Here is a 17478-nt window from a genome sequence, read left to right on the forward strand (position 1 = left end):
GAATTCCATTCAAAGCCAACATTATTAGGTAAATCAAAGCTAGTCAAGTACATATGTAAATTCTACATTATGATTATAATCGTACTGCGCTTAAACTTAGCCTTAGCCTATACACCTGGCGGTGGGGGCTCCTCATGTCTGGTAGATTTTGTCGGCGTTAGATCCACTAAATCGTCCGGCACCATACTAAGAAGCTCTGCTTCACTTAGCTGCGCCAAGCGACTTTTAGTCTTTGTCGTACCGTCTGCGTTTTTACTTCCTAAAATACATATTTTTTAAAACTCAATTTTTTTGAACTAAAAACAATTGAAAATTTGTATTTTACCCATGTCATATGAGCAGCTGGAGATTGCATCCTCAGGATTGTACTCATCATCATCGTTCACTGTTGGTCTAGCATTCGATTCCTTCTCCTTTATGCTAGCCAAAATCTTTGTCAGATTAGGAGGTATTGATATGCTTGCCAGCACATTTGATGAAGATGAAGGTTTGTCTAAAATCTGTAAAATTAACAGAGTGGTATTAGTATAATAAAAATATATATAGCTCTTTTGGTACTAACCGAAGGCTCTACATTTAACAAACCAGCGATTTCCATGCGCTGAGCAGCGATTTGTTTATTAATTTCGTCCACTTTGCGCTCCAGATCGAAATCCTTATGTTCTGTAGTCGATGTGGCCAAGTCATCATTGTCGTCAGAGCTGCCACCGGGTGAATAAGGCGCATTCGGATCGTCTATACTGGCCATTGGCTCTTTTGAAACGGTTTCTATAATAAGACAGTTTGCATTGATGTTATTCCAGCTGACGAGTAACTTTAGATAAGATAAACTCACTGCTTTGCAGCTTTGCAATGGGCGCTTTGATAATAGCATCAATATCAAACTCATCATCTCTGGAGCTCGTCGAGTGCGTACTAGTCTTGCGCTTCGGACTGCTCGGAGGCGTAAACGTTGTCCGAACTCGTGTTTTGTTTGATACCTGCAAAGCAAACTGATATATTGAGAGCAATATTTTTAAGATATGTCTTAACTTACAGTCTTGCTGCTGGCAGTGGGTAATGGTAATGGCAGCGACTGATTTAAATTAACCGATCGTTTGCTCAGGCAGCGCACAATGATTCCTAGCAGCGTGTTTGGCCGTTGGCTGTCCTCGTAAAATGGCACACTGTCCAACGTACGTAGCACAGTGGGCAACTTGTCATTGGTGCCCAAGGGAAATATATAAAAGTCCCGAATCTGCTCCGAATCGGCCCCCAAAACACCAAGACGCTGACGTGAATCAAGATATTCAAAGAAACTGTCAAATTTGTCAGTGTTCGAGACGTTGGCAGGAAACAAATTGACAATAACAATCTCCTTGGTTGGACTCTTCTTTATCTTCTTTAGATAATCCCAGACATTCACACGCGTTATGCGACCTATCACATCCAAATTGATGGGCAATAGCTTATCTAGTTGGTTTGTATTACCATGTACGCCATGAATAACCACATCAAAATCCGTTACATCAACCATATTCAAATTGCCAGTCCAAATTGGTGGGCCGGAGAAGCCCTGTAAATAGCGAGCGTACCTATCCAATACTGGCGCGGGCCCATCAACTTTGCCAGCTGTCTTTGGTGCCACAGGCAATAACTTTGTTGCCCTAACGGGCAGTGTCAAATTGGCGGCTTCTTCGACAGTTTTCTCTGACTCTAGTATTTGATCAATTAAATTAAAGGCAACTAAAGGAGTTTCCACTTTCTTTTCAGTTGGTTTTTTCTGCAATGGGGATTGCACTTTTTCGACATGCTCTTTGCTAAGTTGCTTGTCGCGTGACGGCTGTTCCTTTTCTTTGTCCACATCATGCTCGTAATGGTGCCTTTTGTGACTGCGCTTCTCTTGGCTACGGCCGCGGCTATTCGATCGACTGCGGCTTCTTTTGGCGCCACTTTGGTTATTATGGGACCTGTGACTCTTATGCCGTTTGTCTCTATCATGCTCTCGGCTGTGAGCCTTTTCTCGAGATTTTGAAGGCTTTTCTCTAACAGTCGAGGGTTTCTCGTGGTCATGGTCTTTACTGGGAACGGCTGTAGTGGTCGAGTTGTCAATTGACTGGGACCCTTTTTTGCTGTCGATGTTATCAAATTTGACCTTGTTTGTTTCCAACTCTGACGTTTCTTCGTCTGGCAGTGTTACATCCATCTTGGATTCGATCAGGTCCTCACCTTTGTGCGTCTTCACCACGTAGTTTTGTGCGCATGACAATAAATCCAGCTCAGATTTCTTAATCATTTCCAATTGATGTCGGTTTTCCTCCTCACGCCACTTGGCGAGTTCCTGACTGGCTAATTCAGCTGGTGTCATTCTCACCAGCTGCTTAGGCTCAACTTGTTTGGCACATATCTTTTCGAACAACGTCTTATTCTTACGATCCTTTATGTTAAACATAAGCGAACGATATTTAGACTTGTACTTAGCGCTCACATCCTGCCCAAATGAATTATACATTTCCGACTCCACTCGCTTCACAAAGTTCTCCACCTCTGCCGCCGTCAGCCATTCTGACTTTTCTGCTGGCTGTTCGGCTGCCTGTGCCTCTTTTATTCTAGACACCAATTGGTCTTTAAGTGTCCGCCGCACATTTAGGCGTATTGGCTCAGGCTGGGATTTACTCATAGGCCTTTCCGTTGTGCTCTTCTCGGGGGAGCGAGTAAGTGTAGTCGTTGTTTTGGTGGCAGGCTTATCCTTTTTTGCTATATTGGGCATGGCTGGCAATAGCTGTATAGATCTGTTGAGAGTTTCTGCTGACTTTTGCAATGGCAAAGACGGTTTTGCTGAGGAGGATACTTCTGGCGTGGACTGTTCCGACAGACGCTTGTTTTGACGTTTCTATGGGGGAGTGGATTAGCATTGATATACTATGTACAACATATTGCATACCTCGATCTCCACCGCCTGCTGGCTGCCCGGCTGCACCACTTCAAAAGTGGGATTCTCCTGCAGCCATTTCTTTAGCTGATGAGCACTGGGCGCCAAATGTCCAGTGATGGCACGCCCGCTTCGGCGCTCAAAGACGTTTATCTAGTAAGAGTAGATCAGGATAGCAATAATTATTTAAAATTAATAACTTAATGTACATACCCGCTCAACCTTCGACAAAGAGTCAGCCTGACGCAATACATCCTCAAACAAATCCTTCTTTTTGTTCTTTTTGGCATCCAGCGCATTTCCTAGCTGTGGAGCTGGTAACGCTGCTTGCTGCGCTGGTTCAGGCGTCTTGGGCACTGTTTGAGCCTGGATAGCGGTATGTGCATACCTTCGTATGCATTCATCACTACAATAAACCGAATTAGCACGTGCTGGACGTTTGCATGCCACGCAGCTTGCATCTGTCGGCGATATGACGCTGCTGCTCCCAAGTTTGATAAATTGAAGTTGTTGCTGATGCATTTTTGGCTGTGGTCGTGTGGGCAACTGCCTTTTTTGTTGCTTTACAAGTGGACTACTTGTGGTTGAGGGCGAGGGTGACGATGTCATCAATGACGTATTAACGGGCAGAGATCGCTTGGGCGTAACCTGTTGATGCTCAACAATTGTTTTGGTTTCGTTTGGTTGCTTGGGTAACGTCACAAACTCCGGAGGTTCCAAACTTTGCTTGGGTAACAACATGTCTGTAATACGTGGTTGGCTCTGCAAGGACATGAATGAAGTTGGAATAGGAAGAAACAATTGTAGACATATATCTAAATTATGCAACAATTATGTGTTACCTTCTCTTCCTGCTTTTTAACGCATTTGGGGCACTTCCAGTCAATACCCTTTTGCTCCATTTCCAGGCCCATGGCCTTTGTGACGCTGACACACGTGCCGTGATACCAATCCTCGCAAAGATCGCAGCATATCATGAATCTGTTATTGTGCGGCTGACGACAGATACACCACAACCTGAGACAAGTATAATTTTAATAATTTATATAAGAAACTTAACCCAATAACTGACTTATTTGGATCATCATCGTCCTCTTGAGATTCTGAGCCTGGCGGATCATTGACTTCACTGCTGGCATTTAGCTTATTTGATCTTCTTGGCCTCCTGACACTGCCAGCTAGATCCCTAGTCAGCTGTTGCCTTTCCGTCCCGGCAAGTTGCGACGAAAAGCTGTCACTATCCAAACTGCAGCTGGTTAATTGGCTGGTATCGAGAGTTGGTTCTGTAAGCGATGTGTTGTTAACTTCCGACAAGTTTGTGGCTGTCACAGGAAAGATCTGAGCTCGACGCTTGGCCCGGGTTGTAGGTGCTTCGATTGGTGGCAGATAAATTACACGCCCATTGCCTCGCACAACTTTCGTCTCAGGGCGTGATGTGAAGGTTAGCGTCTCCATTGTACGCGCTGGAGTACTGGATGCCATAGGCAAATTGGCCAAAGAACTCTCTGGGAAATCATTGCACAACGGCTGCAAAGGTGAAATTATTAGTTTATCATCTTTGTCAGTTAATATTGATAACTTACCTGAGGAACAGTTGGCAACTGATTGGCAACATCGAAGATTGGTTGCGTCACAGCATTTGCAATTGCATCTAGGCCACCAGTTTCTGTGCTAGCTAGCACCTGTTTAACCACCTCGGCCTCGAATTGCTTGTCCTCCTCTATGAGGCCAACCACATGTTGCAGGAAATCAGCTGTGATTTCATCCTCGTCTGCAGCTTCTAGCAATCGGTCGCTGGCTATGTCAATGTTATCTACAGAAGCATTTCCTACCAGGTGAGAGCTGAAATTCTGTTGTGGAACATTAAGAGGGTTTAGTACTGATTCCGGTCCTTGATTCAGACCCGCAGCGCTGCTCTCCAGCATTTTAACCAGTTTGGGTATATTCTCATCTGCTGTATCTGGCGGTTTCTCGACCAAAGATGACTTTAACAGTTCATCCTGCACAATAGAGTCAATGAGATCAAGTTGTTTATCATTTTCGGCTGCCAGCTCTGAGGAGCTCTGATGTGTTTCGATGACAATATGAGCAGGTAACTTGTGAGAGGACGCAGTATCCACGCCGATGGGCATGAAACCCTTGCAAGATGGCGATGTCGATGCCAAATTTGAATGCGTGTTTAAACTGGGCTTAGGAGTGGCAGGTGTATTTTCGATGGGCTGTTTACTTTTATCCGGTGATGATGTCATCATTGTCGTATTGTTATTCTCAGCCAGCAAACTGTTCAGATTTGTAAATATACCTTTAGGGCTTGACAGATTCTTATTTATAACAATCTCTTTAACATCTTGAGGCGGCGTCACAAATCCGCCCGGTGGCACACTCACCACACGACCCAACTGGACAATTGGTGTTCTGCGCAGCTTAGTAGCGACTGAAGAGGCACTTATCCTATTTACCTCAGGGGATAATGCAGTTTTTGGAGGTAGTGATTTGTGTGAGGGCAGCATTTTTAAAAAGGATGTGCTAAATACGCCACGACCCAATGCAATCACTGAGGGTGGCGCTTTTGTATTGAACTGAACAATCTGTCCTATAGCTGGTGCGGTCGAATTACCATCTGTTTGCTCCTTTCGCCGTTTTAGATATGGAGATTGTGACTGTGTTGGTTGTTGAGGTACCTTCGGTGTATTTACTGTTTGCCCACGTGCAGACTGCGTATTGGATCGTTTGGAGAACTTCTTCAGACGTTTGCGTTTGTTCGAGTTACGGCTGTTGTTCATTTTGAAATCAATATCACTATCCCGATCATTGTCTGTTTCCCGGGAAGCATCACTTGGTTCGCTTAGCTCCTCTGTATCAGCATTCTCTTCATCAGCTGAGCTATTTGCGTCTTCGTCATCCTCTACGAAGTCGTCTGGAGGTCTTATAATTTTGGCAGTATTACGAACCAATCGTGGGCCCGCCAACATTATCTGCTGCTGTTTAGATGCTGTTGCTAGAGGCTGCTGCAGCTGGTTAGGTAACTGCTGCCTATGCAAATTCGATGGTTGCTTGGGCAGCTTATGCGGTTGCATTTGTTGTTGTTGCTTAGACAGTTGTTGTTGGTGCCTGGGTGGTTGTTGCGTTGTTGTTTGCACTTGATTTAAAGGCACTACTTGGGCTCGCTTCTTAGCGCTCAACATCTTGATATTGGATTGGGTTTGCACGATAAATTTACGTCCTTGCCTTTCTATAATCACCTTTTCTGCAGTCTTTTTTGCTTTCATTTGCTCAGGCGAGGTGAATGGCGTGTAGTTGTGATCATTTCGAATAATCTCCAAAAGAGCATCTGTTTCTGCTGTGCGTTTGAATATAGATAGCCCCGCCAGTTCTGAAAATATTTAATATGTTAATTAGTTATTCGCATACATTTATGTTTATATACATACTCAGAGCATTTTTTACCACCAAATCGGCTGTGTTTTCCGCGTAGAATTGTTCGACACTAAGGCCTACAATTTGTGGGCGTTCTTTAGGTTTTCGGCGCTTTTTCTGTTTTTTTGGCGCTTTGGGCTTGCGACCGGGGCGCTTCTTAACTTTCGGTACTTCGGCTTCCGTTTCCGTGGAGTCACCATTGTTTTCGCAACCGGTGTTGTCATTGTCATCGCCGGTAACATGATCTTTTTCGCTTATCAATTCATCACAGCCGCTTTGGCTTTCGTTATCTGTCTCCTTATCGGATTCTTCACGATCTGATGTCATTTCCAAAAAACGCTCCAGCTCCTCCAGGCGTTCGGTTTCCTCTTGATCGACCATGCTTGGTGTAGGTGATGTAAGCCGCACAACACTAATGCTTGCAATTGATTTTTCCTCTGAAAATATATTTTTATAAACATATAAAATAGAGAATTCAAATTGTCTTACCCATAATATTTTCAATGGCACGCTCGTCAAATGAGATGCCATTCTTGGCGTATACCACGACCAGATTGGAATCTCCATCGGCGCCATTTGGTCGGGCACTGGGCGTTTCGCTAAATACCGAACTAGACATGACAGTAATGATGCCTCATGGATCAGCTACTGTACATTAGATGCAGGTCAGCTCCGTTTTTCCAATCGTTTTACGTGCTCTACTTCTATTTGAGAGCGTTGAAATTAATTTGTTTGCTCATGCCGCAGCCGCGTTGTGACGCCGACATTGGAACTAGTAGGACTTTTTGCGAAGAGCAATTCAGTTCCTAGTACCTAAAAATAGAGTTGGACTACAGTGAATTTGTCTGTTTCACACCAATAATAAAAAAACCGCTCTATTTCACTTTAAATATGCTTTATTCAAAAATATGAAAATAGAATTGGCAAAAAAATTTACTTCGACGAAATAATGCAGTGTGGCCAGCTGTGACCAAGAGCGATGCGTTAGTTGTATCACAGTGTGAACATGAACCAGTTTCAATTAATAGCGTCTTGTAAAACTTAAATAATTAAGTTGCATCATATTTTACACCAGATATTTAAAAATTTTTATACACACTAATATGATCAAATACTCTATTATATATACTGTCTAAAATATTTGCGGCATTATAGTTTGAAATATCGATATAGTGCCAACAATCAAAATCACAATTACGATTAATTCTCTCTTTCCACAATATCGATATTTCTTGTATATGCATCGATGCTATCATGGACTTGAACTGTTATTGACAAGAAATATGTTAAATTTTCAATTACCATAATATTTACAATTTGTGATTTGTGCTAACATTCATGTATATATAATATAATATAATACAACACTGAAGGCCAACACACTGAGCACAACACTATAACAACTGTTAAGTTAACAGTGGAAGTAAACTAATCATGATAAAAAAATAAACCAAAATACAAACAGATGTAACTAGTGTCATTAAACTCAAAGATTTTAAATAAAGCGTACATACAGGCTGGTTGCCGTGGGGATTATTACACTCCCAACAAACAGCAAAGCAAAAAACAACAATAAATACAAAGCAGCGATAATAAAGCTTTTATTTATTGCTGCACTCAAGTGTTTGTTATAGATATACATTTAATCAGGGAAAAAATACACCAGTTGCTCTCCGACTTTGTTAATCGTAACATTCAACAATGGCTTGCTTTCAAATGGGATCCTGTCACGCGGTACCGATGAGCCTGTTTAAAAACAATAGAAACAAAGTCTGCAAATCTATTCTAGACAATTCACAGGAGAGCCTTAAGCTAGGCTCAGGTCAATTGATAATTTTGCTCGAGGGCGGTAAAGATCAGAGCCTATACAACACTGATGTGGATTATGTGTTTCGGCAGGAATCTTACTTTCAGTACATGTTTGGGGCCAAGGAACCGGGCTGCTACGGTATAGTTAGCATCGATGTTAAGACGGCCCAGCCTACTTCGGTTTTATTTGTGCCACGTTTGCCCGAAGAGTATGAGACCTGGATGGGGGAATTGCTGAAGCCAGATCAGTTCAAGGCCATGTACGAAGTAGATGAGGTATATTATGTCGATGAACTCGAAGCTTATCTGGAAAAGAACACACCCAAGCTGATATTAACGCTCAGTGGCGTCAACAGCGATAGTGGCCTCACAATGCAGCCGCCAGAGTTTGCGGGCAAAGACAAATACGTGACCAACTGTGATCTGCTGTATCCAATAATCTCTGAGTGTCGCGTGATCAAGTCGAAGGAGGAGATCGATGTCTTGCGCTATGTGGCCAAAGTTTCGTCAGATGCACACATTAAAGTAATGCAATTCATTCGTCCTGGTCGAATGGAATACGAGGGCGAAGCGGTCTTCTTGCATCATGCCTATGCGGTGGGCGGCTGCCGCCACGCTTCATACACCTGCATCTGCGGCAGTGGCATCAATTCGGCCATATTGCACTATGGACACGCTGGTGCACCCAATAATCGACCCATTCAATACGGCGAGATGTGCCTCTTCGACATGGGGGCCAACTATTGTGGCTACGCCGCGGACATTACCTGCAGCTTTCCGGCTAACGGTAAATTTACAGAGGATCAGAAATTTATCTACAATGCGGTGCTGGACGCACGCAACGCTGTGATGGAAACAGCACGTGATGGCGTCTCCTGGGTTGACATGCACAAACTAGCGGGCAAGGTGCTATTGGAGCGTCTAAAGGCTGGTGGCATGCTAAGCGGCGATGTAGACGAAATGCTTGAGGCTGGTGTCTCAGGCGTGTTCCAGCCACACGGCTTGGGCCATCTGATTGGCTTGGATGTGCACGATGTTGGCGGCTATTTGCCCACGGAGCCACGTCGTCCCAGCGAGGCCTGGCTAAGCAAGCTACGCTTTGCTCGCATCCTCAAAGCCGGCATGTATGTGACCATTGAGCCTGGCTGCTATTTCATAAGGCAACTTATGGATAAAGCAATTGCTAATCCGCAAATCTGTAAATACATCAATGTAGAAGTGTTTGAACGTTTCCGCAACTTTGGCGGTGTGCGCATTGAGGATGATGTCCTGATCACCAAAACAGGTGTCGAGAACTTTGCAATTGTGCCACGCACTGTGGAGGAAATCGAGGCCGCAATGGCATCCAAATAAATTGTTAAATAACGTGAATATACTTTACTATATATACTATATAAACATATAAATATATGTATATACATGGATATGGAATTAAATTGCATATCTCTAAAGGAAATATAATAATTGTTATATATTTTGTATACTAGATGATATGATATATTTCTTAAAATAAAAACAAATATTATATAACGGTACACGTTTAATACACTTACTTTATGTATATGGGGACCAGAGCACTTACGAATGTGTGTCCTCTTAAGTGCTCAGATTTTTGAATGGCCACTGGGGTCACCAAAAACTAAGAGGATTGCTGTGGAGTTCCTCCAAGTGCTCGCTGTAGGCTGGTAAAATCGTTAGAGGTTGAAAGCTGGTATCTTCTCTATAGATAGACCTAGGCCTTTGGCCTTTGGGCATGGCATCATCAATTTTTGGACTGATAATTAGCCGCAATTCATTGTGATTAGACCAAGTCCTTTAAATGATTCATTGTTTCAATTGATCCATTGGAGGATGCGAACTCAAATTGAAAATTCTTATTAAAACAAATGCAATAGACAGTTTCTAGTTATATAAAATCCGTACCTACACTAAGTACATAGAGATTATTATATTTCTTATCAAACTGACACAAATAAGTATTTTATATTTAATTTATTGGCTTTCAGCTAACAGTGCAAACAGCTAACAATGTAAGCCTGAAATTACATATCGAATTCGAGCCATTTAAAAGAATTTATATTGCTATTCACAAGCCGAACAGCAACCATTTTACATGTTGTAATTGAAGTTGCCTCGGCATGCTCCCAGCCTAATCGCTTTTTTGGGAACTACATGTACTTCTTGGTGTGACCATTGCGTTGCTGTTGTTTTCCATGAGTGTGTCCATTGCTAGACGTCGACTTGACGGGTTTTATATCTTCGCTGCTTTCGGAATCCGGCACTTCAGTGATCGCAACGACACTGCGACGCGGAAACCAGCCACGCATGGAAACCTTGCGCTGACGCTTCTCCTGCATGCGGGTATACTCCTGTTCGGGGGGCACACGCTCGCCGAATAACCAGTGCCGGCGGAAACGCGTCACCCTGATTATATCGTCGGGCTGTAGGCGAATGCGTGGCTCGTCTGTGCAGGGTGCGTTGACACACACTCGCCAGCCCTGTGAGAAGATCGGCAGCCAGCGGCCCGTTACCGGGCTTATGCATTTGTAGACGCGTGTCCGCGCACGTTTCTCCTCCTTTTGTGCCAGTTGCTCGCGCTGTTAAGAAAGCATTTGATAAGTGATGTTTATAAGGAGCTCAGCTAATCACTCACGGTCAGCGTGTATTGATCGCAGCCCTCGACGACGGGCCATTCAATGCCCTCGCCGTATTTTTGGCACTCCTCGTTAAACACCTGGCGCAGATTAAGCCGCCATCCCAAATCGTATGGATAGACAAAGGGATCATAGGTCGCCGCCTTATATCGGCGATAGATTGCCTTCTCCACAATCCAAATCTCAATACCCGTTTGGTTTGTGACAATAGTCTTTAGTTGAATATAGAGCAACATGCTCAGTCCAATGACAACGCCAATAGCCAGGCCCATCCCCAGAATGCACATGACAATGCTGGTGACTGTGAACTGTACGCTGGCCAAATGCGCCTGCCCGTGGGTCAGGTAGTAATAGCGGTGGATGCCGCGATAAAAGGAACAGCTAAGTACCACTGAGCCATGCAGACTGCCCAGTATAGAGAAGAGCAGAAAGTAGCTAAAGTAAGCGTGGTTAGCCCAGCCAACACAATGATTGATCCATGGGCAGTGATGATCCATTTTCTTTACGCATCGATTGCCTGCACAAAGACATGAGTTATTAAAGGTTTCGAAAAGTGCTTGATTTGGTTTCACCCACATTTGCGACAGTGATGCGATCGCGGTGCCTTGTAGCCCTCACATTCCTTGCAGTACTGCAACCATTCCGTGTCCTTGGGGTCCTGGAAAAATTAAAATATGCGTGATATTAATAAGAATTGTATTATATATGCCAGCGACTCCCACAAAGCGCACAGCTCATTAGGGCGAACCAACCCAAGCAGCTAGCCAGCGTCTGGGTCTACAAAACATTTATGCAAATTTTAGGTAATTGCATTACGAGCACGACTCCGTAGCGGCTGCGTTTCAGTTTGCGTGAGAACCTTTTAGACCATAAATTGTTAGATGGGGCTGAAGCGGCGCAACGGCCTTTAAATTATTGGTGTCGAAAAACTGCCAACGCCCCAAACAGTCAACGGACAGCCGGTCAGCAGTCAGCAGTCAACAGTCAGGCCAGCTTATCGTGAACTTTAGAACGACGTATTTGAAGCAAATTGCAGCGTTTAATTGCTGCATTACGAGTTGGCGATAAAGGGTTGAGCACGCGATGTCGTCAACTTTCTTTTTGCTGACCCATTTGTTTGGCAACAGATGCGTGTACTGGCATTCATGAATGAGTCGACCGATTGCACTTGCCCAGCTACAGATTTGCCGTGTCAGGCCGTGCGAACAAGTGGCTGACAAGGACTTTTTTGTTGCGCTAAACAATTATTTCCGATACAGAAGTGACGTGGCACAAATAGACGGCCAAGGCGAGAGAGTATATCAGCAGCCAGATGGCAGGGAATATTTTCCTGTTTAGCTAGGAATTAGCTATCGGGTGATGTATAAGTAAAAATGTAAAAATGATAAATTATAGTATAACATTCAAGTCGGATATAATTAAAATAAAATTAGTTGGATATATTATAGTCAGCTGGGTATTTCCTGCTAGTTGCTCACATCAAAGCAGTTCTACTCCTGCAGCTGCCACGCCCTGACCATTGGCATAGTGGAGCACATGGGACCGACCATAGTTGACAAACATTTTCCATGCATGCCAATGTCACGACAAAATGTTTTATTGTTTTGCCTTCGTTTCAGCTGGCTAATGGAGCGGGCTAGGCAGAGTGGGGGCTTTTAGGGCTTGTCGTTTTTTTTTTTTTTTACCTTTGGCTGCCATTGTTTCGGCAGCAGACCCGGACCTGTCAGCGTGGCCATGATGTAATTGAATGTGGCCAGCGTGGAGAGCAGCAGGAAGAGCGCCTGATGTGCGAACGCTGCGAAAGATTCATTTGGTGGCCACCACATCGAGTTCATATAGAGCGTGGTCAGAGTTACGCATTTAATGATGCCTGAAATGTATGGAGAGACAAGAATGTCACATAGTGTATCATACGCATGGTTAAACATTTACGGGTAATAGGAGATTTTTAATTACATATTTCTATTGTATATGCAAACATACATACATGTACTTATAATATATAAACATTCACTGGTGTTCGGTGTTTGCGTGCCAAGGAAATTAAATACATTTATTTGTGCACATTCCTTTTTTATATCCCTACTTGATTAAGCGTTAACACAAGGGTGGCAATTGTATTTTAACTGAGTTGGCATAAGTGTAGCAGCCAGACCTCCAGGGGCATATCCATCCACATTCACCCCACCTCTAGGCACCTCGCAGCAACAAGCGACGCGAAATTTAGTAATTAAGCTATGTACAATTATATCGCAGTTCAATATCAAGGTTGCCCTTTCCTTGGCCACGGCATGAACCGGATGCTTTATGGCCCTATTATAGTCAGCCCACATTGCCAAAATAGTCAAATCTCACGCCATTTTTAGCTGAACTATGTATAAAGCTCGGTACTCATCGCGCAAGGGATATTTCTATTCAAGCGGCAACTAAAATGCAATTAGCGCAGCATTTTACTCGAATTAAATGACGGGCCACTCCTTGAGTCGGCGTTCATCAGTTAGCGATGGACGTATGTAGGTGGTGGGGACGGCAAAGGGCGGTTCAATGGCGCCAGCGGCGTCGTTGACCGTCTCGAAATATGAAACACGATATTACGCTGCAGACAAAACACACACAAATTCTTTTGCCCAAGTGGGTGTTAGGGGCGTGTGGGTGGCGCTTAACGTTTTACATTGGCCAATTGTTGGTTCTCTTTTGACTCAGTTCATTCACTTTGCGTACATACTAATTTGTAACTGGTAAATTAATTGTCCTGATTGGGCTCTGATAAGCAACGACTCCGACAAACAAGCATCAATTTTCTGATTTCATTCGGTACAAATTTCAAAGCATAGTTTTACTTACTCAGAGCGGTTATTGGACCCCAATGTAAAAAACGCCGAAACCCCGATAATTCGGCGCTCATGACTTAATTATTGTTTTTATGTTGACGGTCAAAATTGAAATAACACGACGAGCTCTATAGCCGAACAGGTAAACAAAAACAGCGACAGTGCTGCCACCCAGCCAAACAGTGATACATCAAGTCATCGATACTATCGATAACTAAAACACATCGTAAGGTTTTTCAATTTAATTTTGTCTGAAGTTTGTTTTCATCCACCGGCAATTTTTTATTTGCAATTAATATTCTTATATACAATAAAATGTAATATTGTGTTAAAAGGTTAAAACTACATACATATATATATATATATATATATATATATATATATATATATATATATGCGAGCAATGTAATTGGTTTGCAACATTTATTTGTTGGCCAGAATTTCAAACTTTATGCCATGCTCGTGCTTCTCCAGTTCGCTAATAAGGCTGGTTTTTGAAAATGCGGCTCCGGGGGGAAGTACACCGCCGGTGCTTGGCATTTTGTTGCTCTCTCGTAGGATGGTAACTGCTGTGGAGAGCAGAGCGACACACGTAGAACCATAGCCAGGATTCGGACCAGAAACTCTGACCATAAGAGTCTTTGTTGGGGGGTCCGTGTACTGATCTGTGCCTTCGGCCAGGCGCTGCGAGCTGGGCCAGCCTGTCGCTTTCATGGTCATTTTAAAGTAGGTGCGTTCCATTCGAGATTCACTGGGGCCATCGGGTGAGACGAAGCCACCAGAAAGTAAGCTCGGGTACTTGAGTAATAAACTGCGGCCGAACTCAAATTTAGCCATCAAACCAAAGAATGTTGCGAAGAGAGCCACGACAATGGCTGCTAGCCATGAAGGAAAACCAATGTAGGCATGCATCTGGACTGGACGCTTCTTGTCGTGTTCATATAAAAAGCGCTGTGATCGCATGACCACAGAGCGATCCGAGCCCGGAAAAGGCAGGCACACTTTGTTCACTTCTTTGGAACGGAATATCAACGGGCGATGCTTCAGGATGGGAAAGAATTTGGGAAGTCGTTCCGGGTAAAGTTTCTGACGTATGCCACGCAGCTCGTTCGCGTGTGCCAGTCCATAAACAGCGCTCTGCCATGTGCCAGTGTTGATACCAGCCTTGCCATCGGATGCTTGCCTGTCGCCTTTTACGCCACTTACCAAAAATGTCTCCACGGAATTAACGACGCCATCGAAATTCTTCTCCACAAACACGATGCCCATGTCTGCGGGTATGGAATCAAAGCCGCATGCGCTGATCACGTACACACCGCGCTCCTTGGCGAGCTCGTTATACTTCAATTGCATCGTTTCCATATACTGAGGTTCGCCACTTACATCCACATGATGGGTGCCAGCGTTTATGCAGGCACGTACTACGTTCTCGCCGTAAAATCGGTATGGACCTGTGGTATTAACGACGATACGGCAGGACTTGGCCATATTAAGCAGTGAAGCCTCATCATTGACATCAGCAATAAAAATGGGCGTCTGCGACAGATCCTTTTTGGCCTTGGCTCCCATCTCCTTTAACACCGCCTGAAGCTTCTCCCGACTGCGTCCTGCTATACCCCATTTCAGATCCTTCAGTACGGATACGGCCTCATAGACAGTGTATTTGCCTGTGAAGCCTGACGCACCGAAAATAATCACGTCTAACCGTTCAGTTGCCATTTTTTTCAAGGTCAATGTCGGACTTCAAAATATGCAAAACGTGTCAATTGACAGGAACAGTTTGTTATCAGAATTCTGGACTCGAATGTTGCTGAAAGTAAGAACTTTGAACTATTGTCATTCACTTCTTTCAAGAAACAACGAAGGTTCGTGAAACTTACCAAGCTAACTATATTGATAGACTTCTGATTATGTACTTTGCTCGGCGGTGTGTAATCATACCTCCGTAGCTATTAAGTGGGCAATTATAAATGATAGGGTGTTGGTTGCGCATTAATCTCAAAACAATCATTTTCACTAGTCGCATTTGGTCATCAGACATGTGAATAATCGAATCAGTTCGATAATCACACTGGTCTGTGAATACAATAAGAATAAAAAAATTAATTATTTTAAAAATTATAGTTTTGTTTTTAGCCGTGATTAAAACTAAAATCATTAAAATATCTTTATTATCATGCATTTAAACTTGTATTATACAGAAGTGAAATACATTGAATACATTGATTCAACGGCGCTTTTTTATCCTTCAAATAAAACAGTTCGTCACGGCAATATATCGATATGTTGTTTGTTTTCATAGCGATTGTTGGCAACAAACGGGAAAAATATAAACATGGCAAACAGAATGAATATGTAAGCATTGCCCCAAATGAATAATCCGCGGGATCATCTGCACTGCAGCAGAAGAGGCTGTACCTACACGACGAACAGAGCGTACAACTTAGAACGGCACGAGCGGAACCATGATAAAGGCAAGGTGCCAATATCGCAATGTCAGCCATGTCCGCATTGCACATATGCCGCTGGATCTCTGCACAACTTAATGCGTCATATAAGTAAGAAGCACACAGGAACGATTGTTAAGACCCAGCAACAGGCTATAACAAGACAACCACCACAACCGCCGCCATCACATGATCAACCAACTGAGCTACCTAACACACAAAAGTCTACGTCAAATGTAGAACCAAGTCCCGAGGCGAAACAGACTGTGCAACAGGCAGTGGATCGAACTGCGGATGCCTCCCTTTGGTTTTGGACTACACCGCAGCAACTGGAAAAAAATTTTATAAGGCGCAGCGGCCTTAAGGGCGAATGCATGATATTAGAGCGCAGAGTCAATCTGTTCAAGTATGTCAAAATGGCGGGAAAACACATTTATACATTAATATAAATAATAGCTAGCAAATTTTTTAAGATTGTACGCGTTGGTGCAAGCGCGTGGAGGAGCTCTTGACGTGGACGAATGGGATGATGTTGCAGCAGCACTGAATCTGCCGCCAGGATCAGGCTGCAATGTTGGTGTCAAGTATATGGAGGTGTTATTCGAATTTGAAAAGAAAGAGGAAGAACGCTTACAGGAATGCCAAAATGTCCCAGGTGTGCCGCCTTGGTGGGACGACGGCGATTTGATCAGCGACGATGTCAATTGTTTGTCCGAGAGCAAAGTATTGTGTAGCCAATGGTGGAAAAATATGAATCGACCTTTTCTTACTGTACAAAATGCTGTAATTAAATTGATTTATGATAAGTATTATTGTAATCACTTAAGCAACAGCAAACCGTTTCAGCGGTTCTGCATAAAAGACTCCTGGCTTCGCGCCACAATGTTAAATTATCAAGAGCTAAAGTATCAACTAAATTTCAAACATAGTTCGACTTCCTGACTGTTTAATTTTAGAAATTGTAGCATTACTGATTTATGTAATACATATATAATTAGATATCAAATATGCCGGCCTAGAGATATTTAATTTGGATAGATTCAAAACAAAGCGAAGTTGGCGGCGTGCTAAAATGGTATGTTAGGTTTATTCGCATCGAGTTAATCGAGTAAGAAATCGATATATTCACGATTAGTTGCTCTGTATTCAACACATTATATACTCACCATGCTGACACCAGCTCGATAGCTTTCTACCATCTCTGGAATATCGAATTCTTGCGTCGCGCACAACATTGTGAATTCTGTTTTAAAGCTAGGAGGTCGTATGTGCGCAAAAATCGGTGGGCTAAGTAATTTTCAAAAGTAACTGAAAATACAGAAAAGTTTGAATTGCGATTTGTTTGAACTTAACACTACATCGAACTGTTTGTTAAAATTAAAATTAATGTGTTTGTGTGCGTGTTAAAA

The 17478-nt window shown here is 43.3% G+C and overlaps 5 protein-coding genes across 7 annotated transcripts; 2 read left to right on the top strand and 3 right to left on the bottom strand.

The window, feature by feature from the left end:
* Window positions 1–90: 90 nt before the first annotated feature.
* Window positions 91–7393, bottom strand: LOC111601540 (death-inducer obliterator 1). 2 transcript variants are annotated; one of them, XM_023318175.2, is made up of 13 exons: window positions 7266–7393; window positions 6818–7141; window positions 6343–6765; window positions 4495–6284; window positions 3984–4438; window positions 3754–3928; window positions 3125–3673; window positions 2924–3064; window positions 1037–2872; window positions 836–980; window positions 563–768; window positions 326–500; window positions 91–259 (listed from the first exon to the last, which is right to left on the bottom strand). In XM_023318175.2, the coding sequence occupies exons 2-13, from the start codon at window positions 6945–6947 to the stop codon at window positions 108–110; spliced, it is 6177 nt and encodes a 2058-aa protein (XP_023173943.2). In that variant the 5' UTR covers window positions 6948–7141; window positions 7266–7393; the 3' UTR covers window positions 91–107. The 2 variants fall into 2 exon arrangements, with proteins under 2 accessions (XP_023173943.2, XP_023173942.2); XM_023318174.2 differs by having other exon boundaries at window positions 6818–7393.
* Window positions 7394–7709: 316 nt separating this feature from the next.
* On the top strand, window positions 7710–9581 carry LOC111601410 (xaa-Pro dipeptidase). The gene has a single exon (XM_023317968.2). The coding sequence runs from the start codon at window positions 8030–8032 to the stop codon at window positions 9488–9490; it is 1461 nt and encodes a 486-aa protein (XP_023173736.2). The 5' UTR covers window positions 7710–8029; the 3' UTR covers window positions 9491–9581.
* Window positions 9582–10137: 556 nt separating this feature from the next.
* LOC111601406 (palmitoyltransferase ZDHHC6) lies at window positions 10138–13788 on the bottom strand. The gene is made up of 5 exons (XM_023317964.2): window positions 13636–13788; window positions 12477–12661; window positions 11368–11449; window positions 10791–11308; window positions 10138–10734 (listed from the first exon to the last, which is right to left on the bottom strand). Exons 1-5 carry the CDS (start codon window positions 13694–13696, stop codon window positions 10306–10308), a joined length of 1275 nt encoding a protein of 424 aa, XP_023173732.2. The 5' UTR covers window positions 13697–13788; the 3' UTR covers window positions 10138–10305.
* A 212-nt stretch (window positions 13789–14000) lies between these two features.
* Window positions 14001–15698, bottom strand: LOC111601387 (saccharopine dehydrogenase-like oxidoreductase). Of its 2 annotated transcripts, none has more exons than XM_023317927.2 (2): window positions 15503–15698; window positions 14001–15432 (listed from the first exon to the last, which is right to left on the bottom strand). In XM_023317927.2, exon 2 carries the CDS (start codon window positions 15339–15341, stop codon window positions 14046–14048), a length of 1296 nt encoding a protein of 431 aa, XP_023173695.1. In that variant the 5' UTR covers window positions 15342–15432; window positions 15503–15698; the 3' UTR covers window positions 14001–14045. The 2 variants fall into 2 exon arrangements, with proteins under 2 accessions (XP_023173695.1, XP_023173696.1); XM_023317928.2 differs by having other exon boundaries at window positions 14001–15445.
* A 295-nt stretch (window positions 15699–15993) lies between these two features.
* On the top strand, window positions 15994–17147 carry LOC111601430. The gene is made up of 2 exons (XM_023318006.2): window positions 15994–16475; window positions 16543–17147. The coding sequence occupies exons 1-2, from the start codon at window positions 15994–15996 to the stop codon at window positions 17009–17011; spliced, it is 951 nt and encodes a 316-aa protein (XP_023173774.2). The 3' UTR covers window positions 17012–17147.
* The last annotated feature ends 331 nt before the right edge of the window (window positions 17148–17478 follow it).

Source organism: Drosophila hydei, unplaced genomic scaffold (genome assembly GCF_003285905.1).
Source record: "Drosophila hydei strain 15085-1641.00,03,60 unplaced genomic scaffold, DhydRS2 tig00000063-arrow-pilon, whole genome shotgun sequence".
NCBI lineage: Eukaryota > Metazoa > Arthropoda > Insecta > Diptera > Drosophilidae > Drosophila > Drosophila hydei.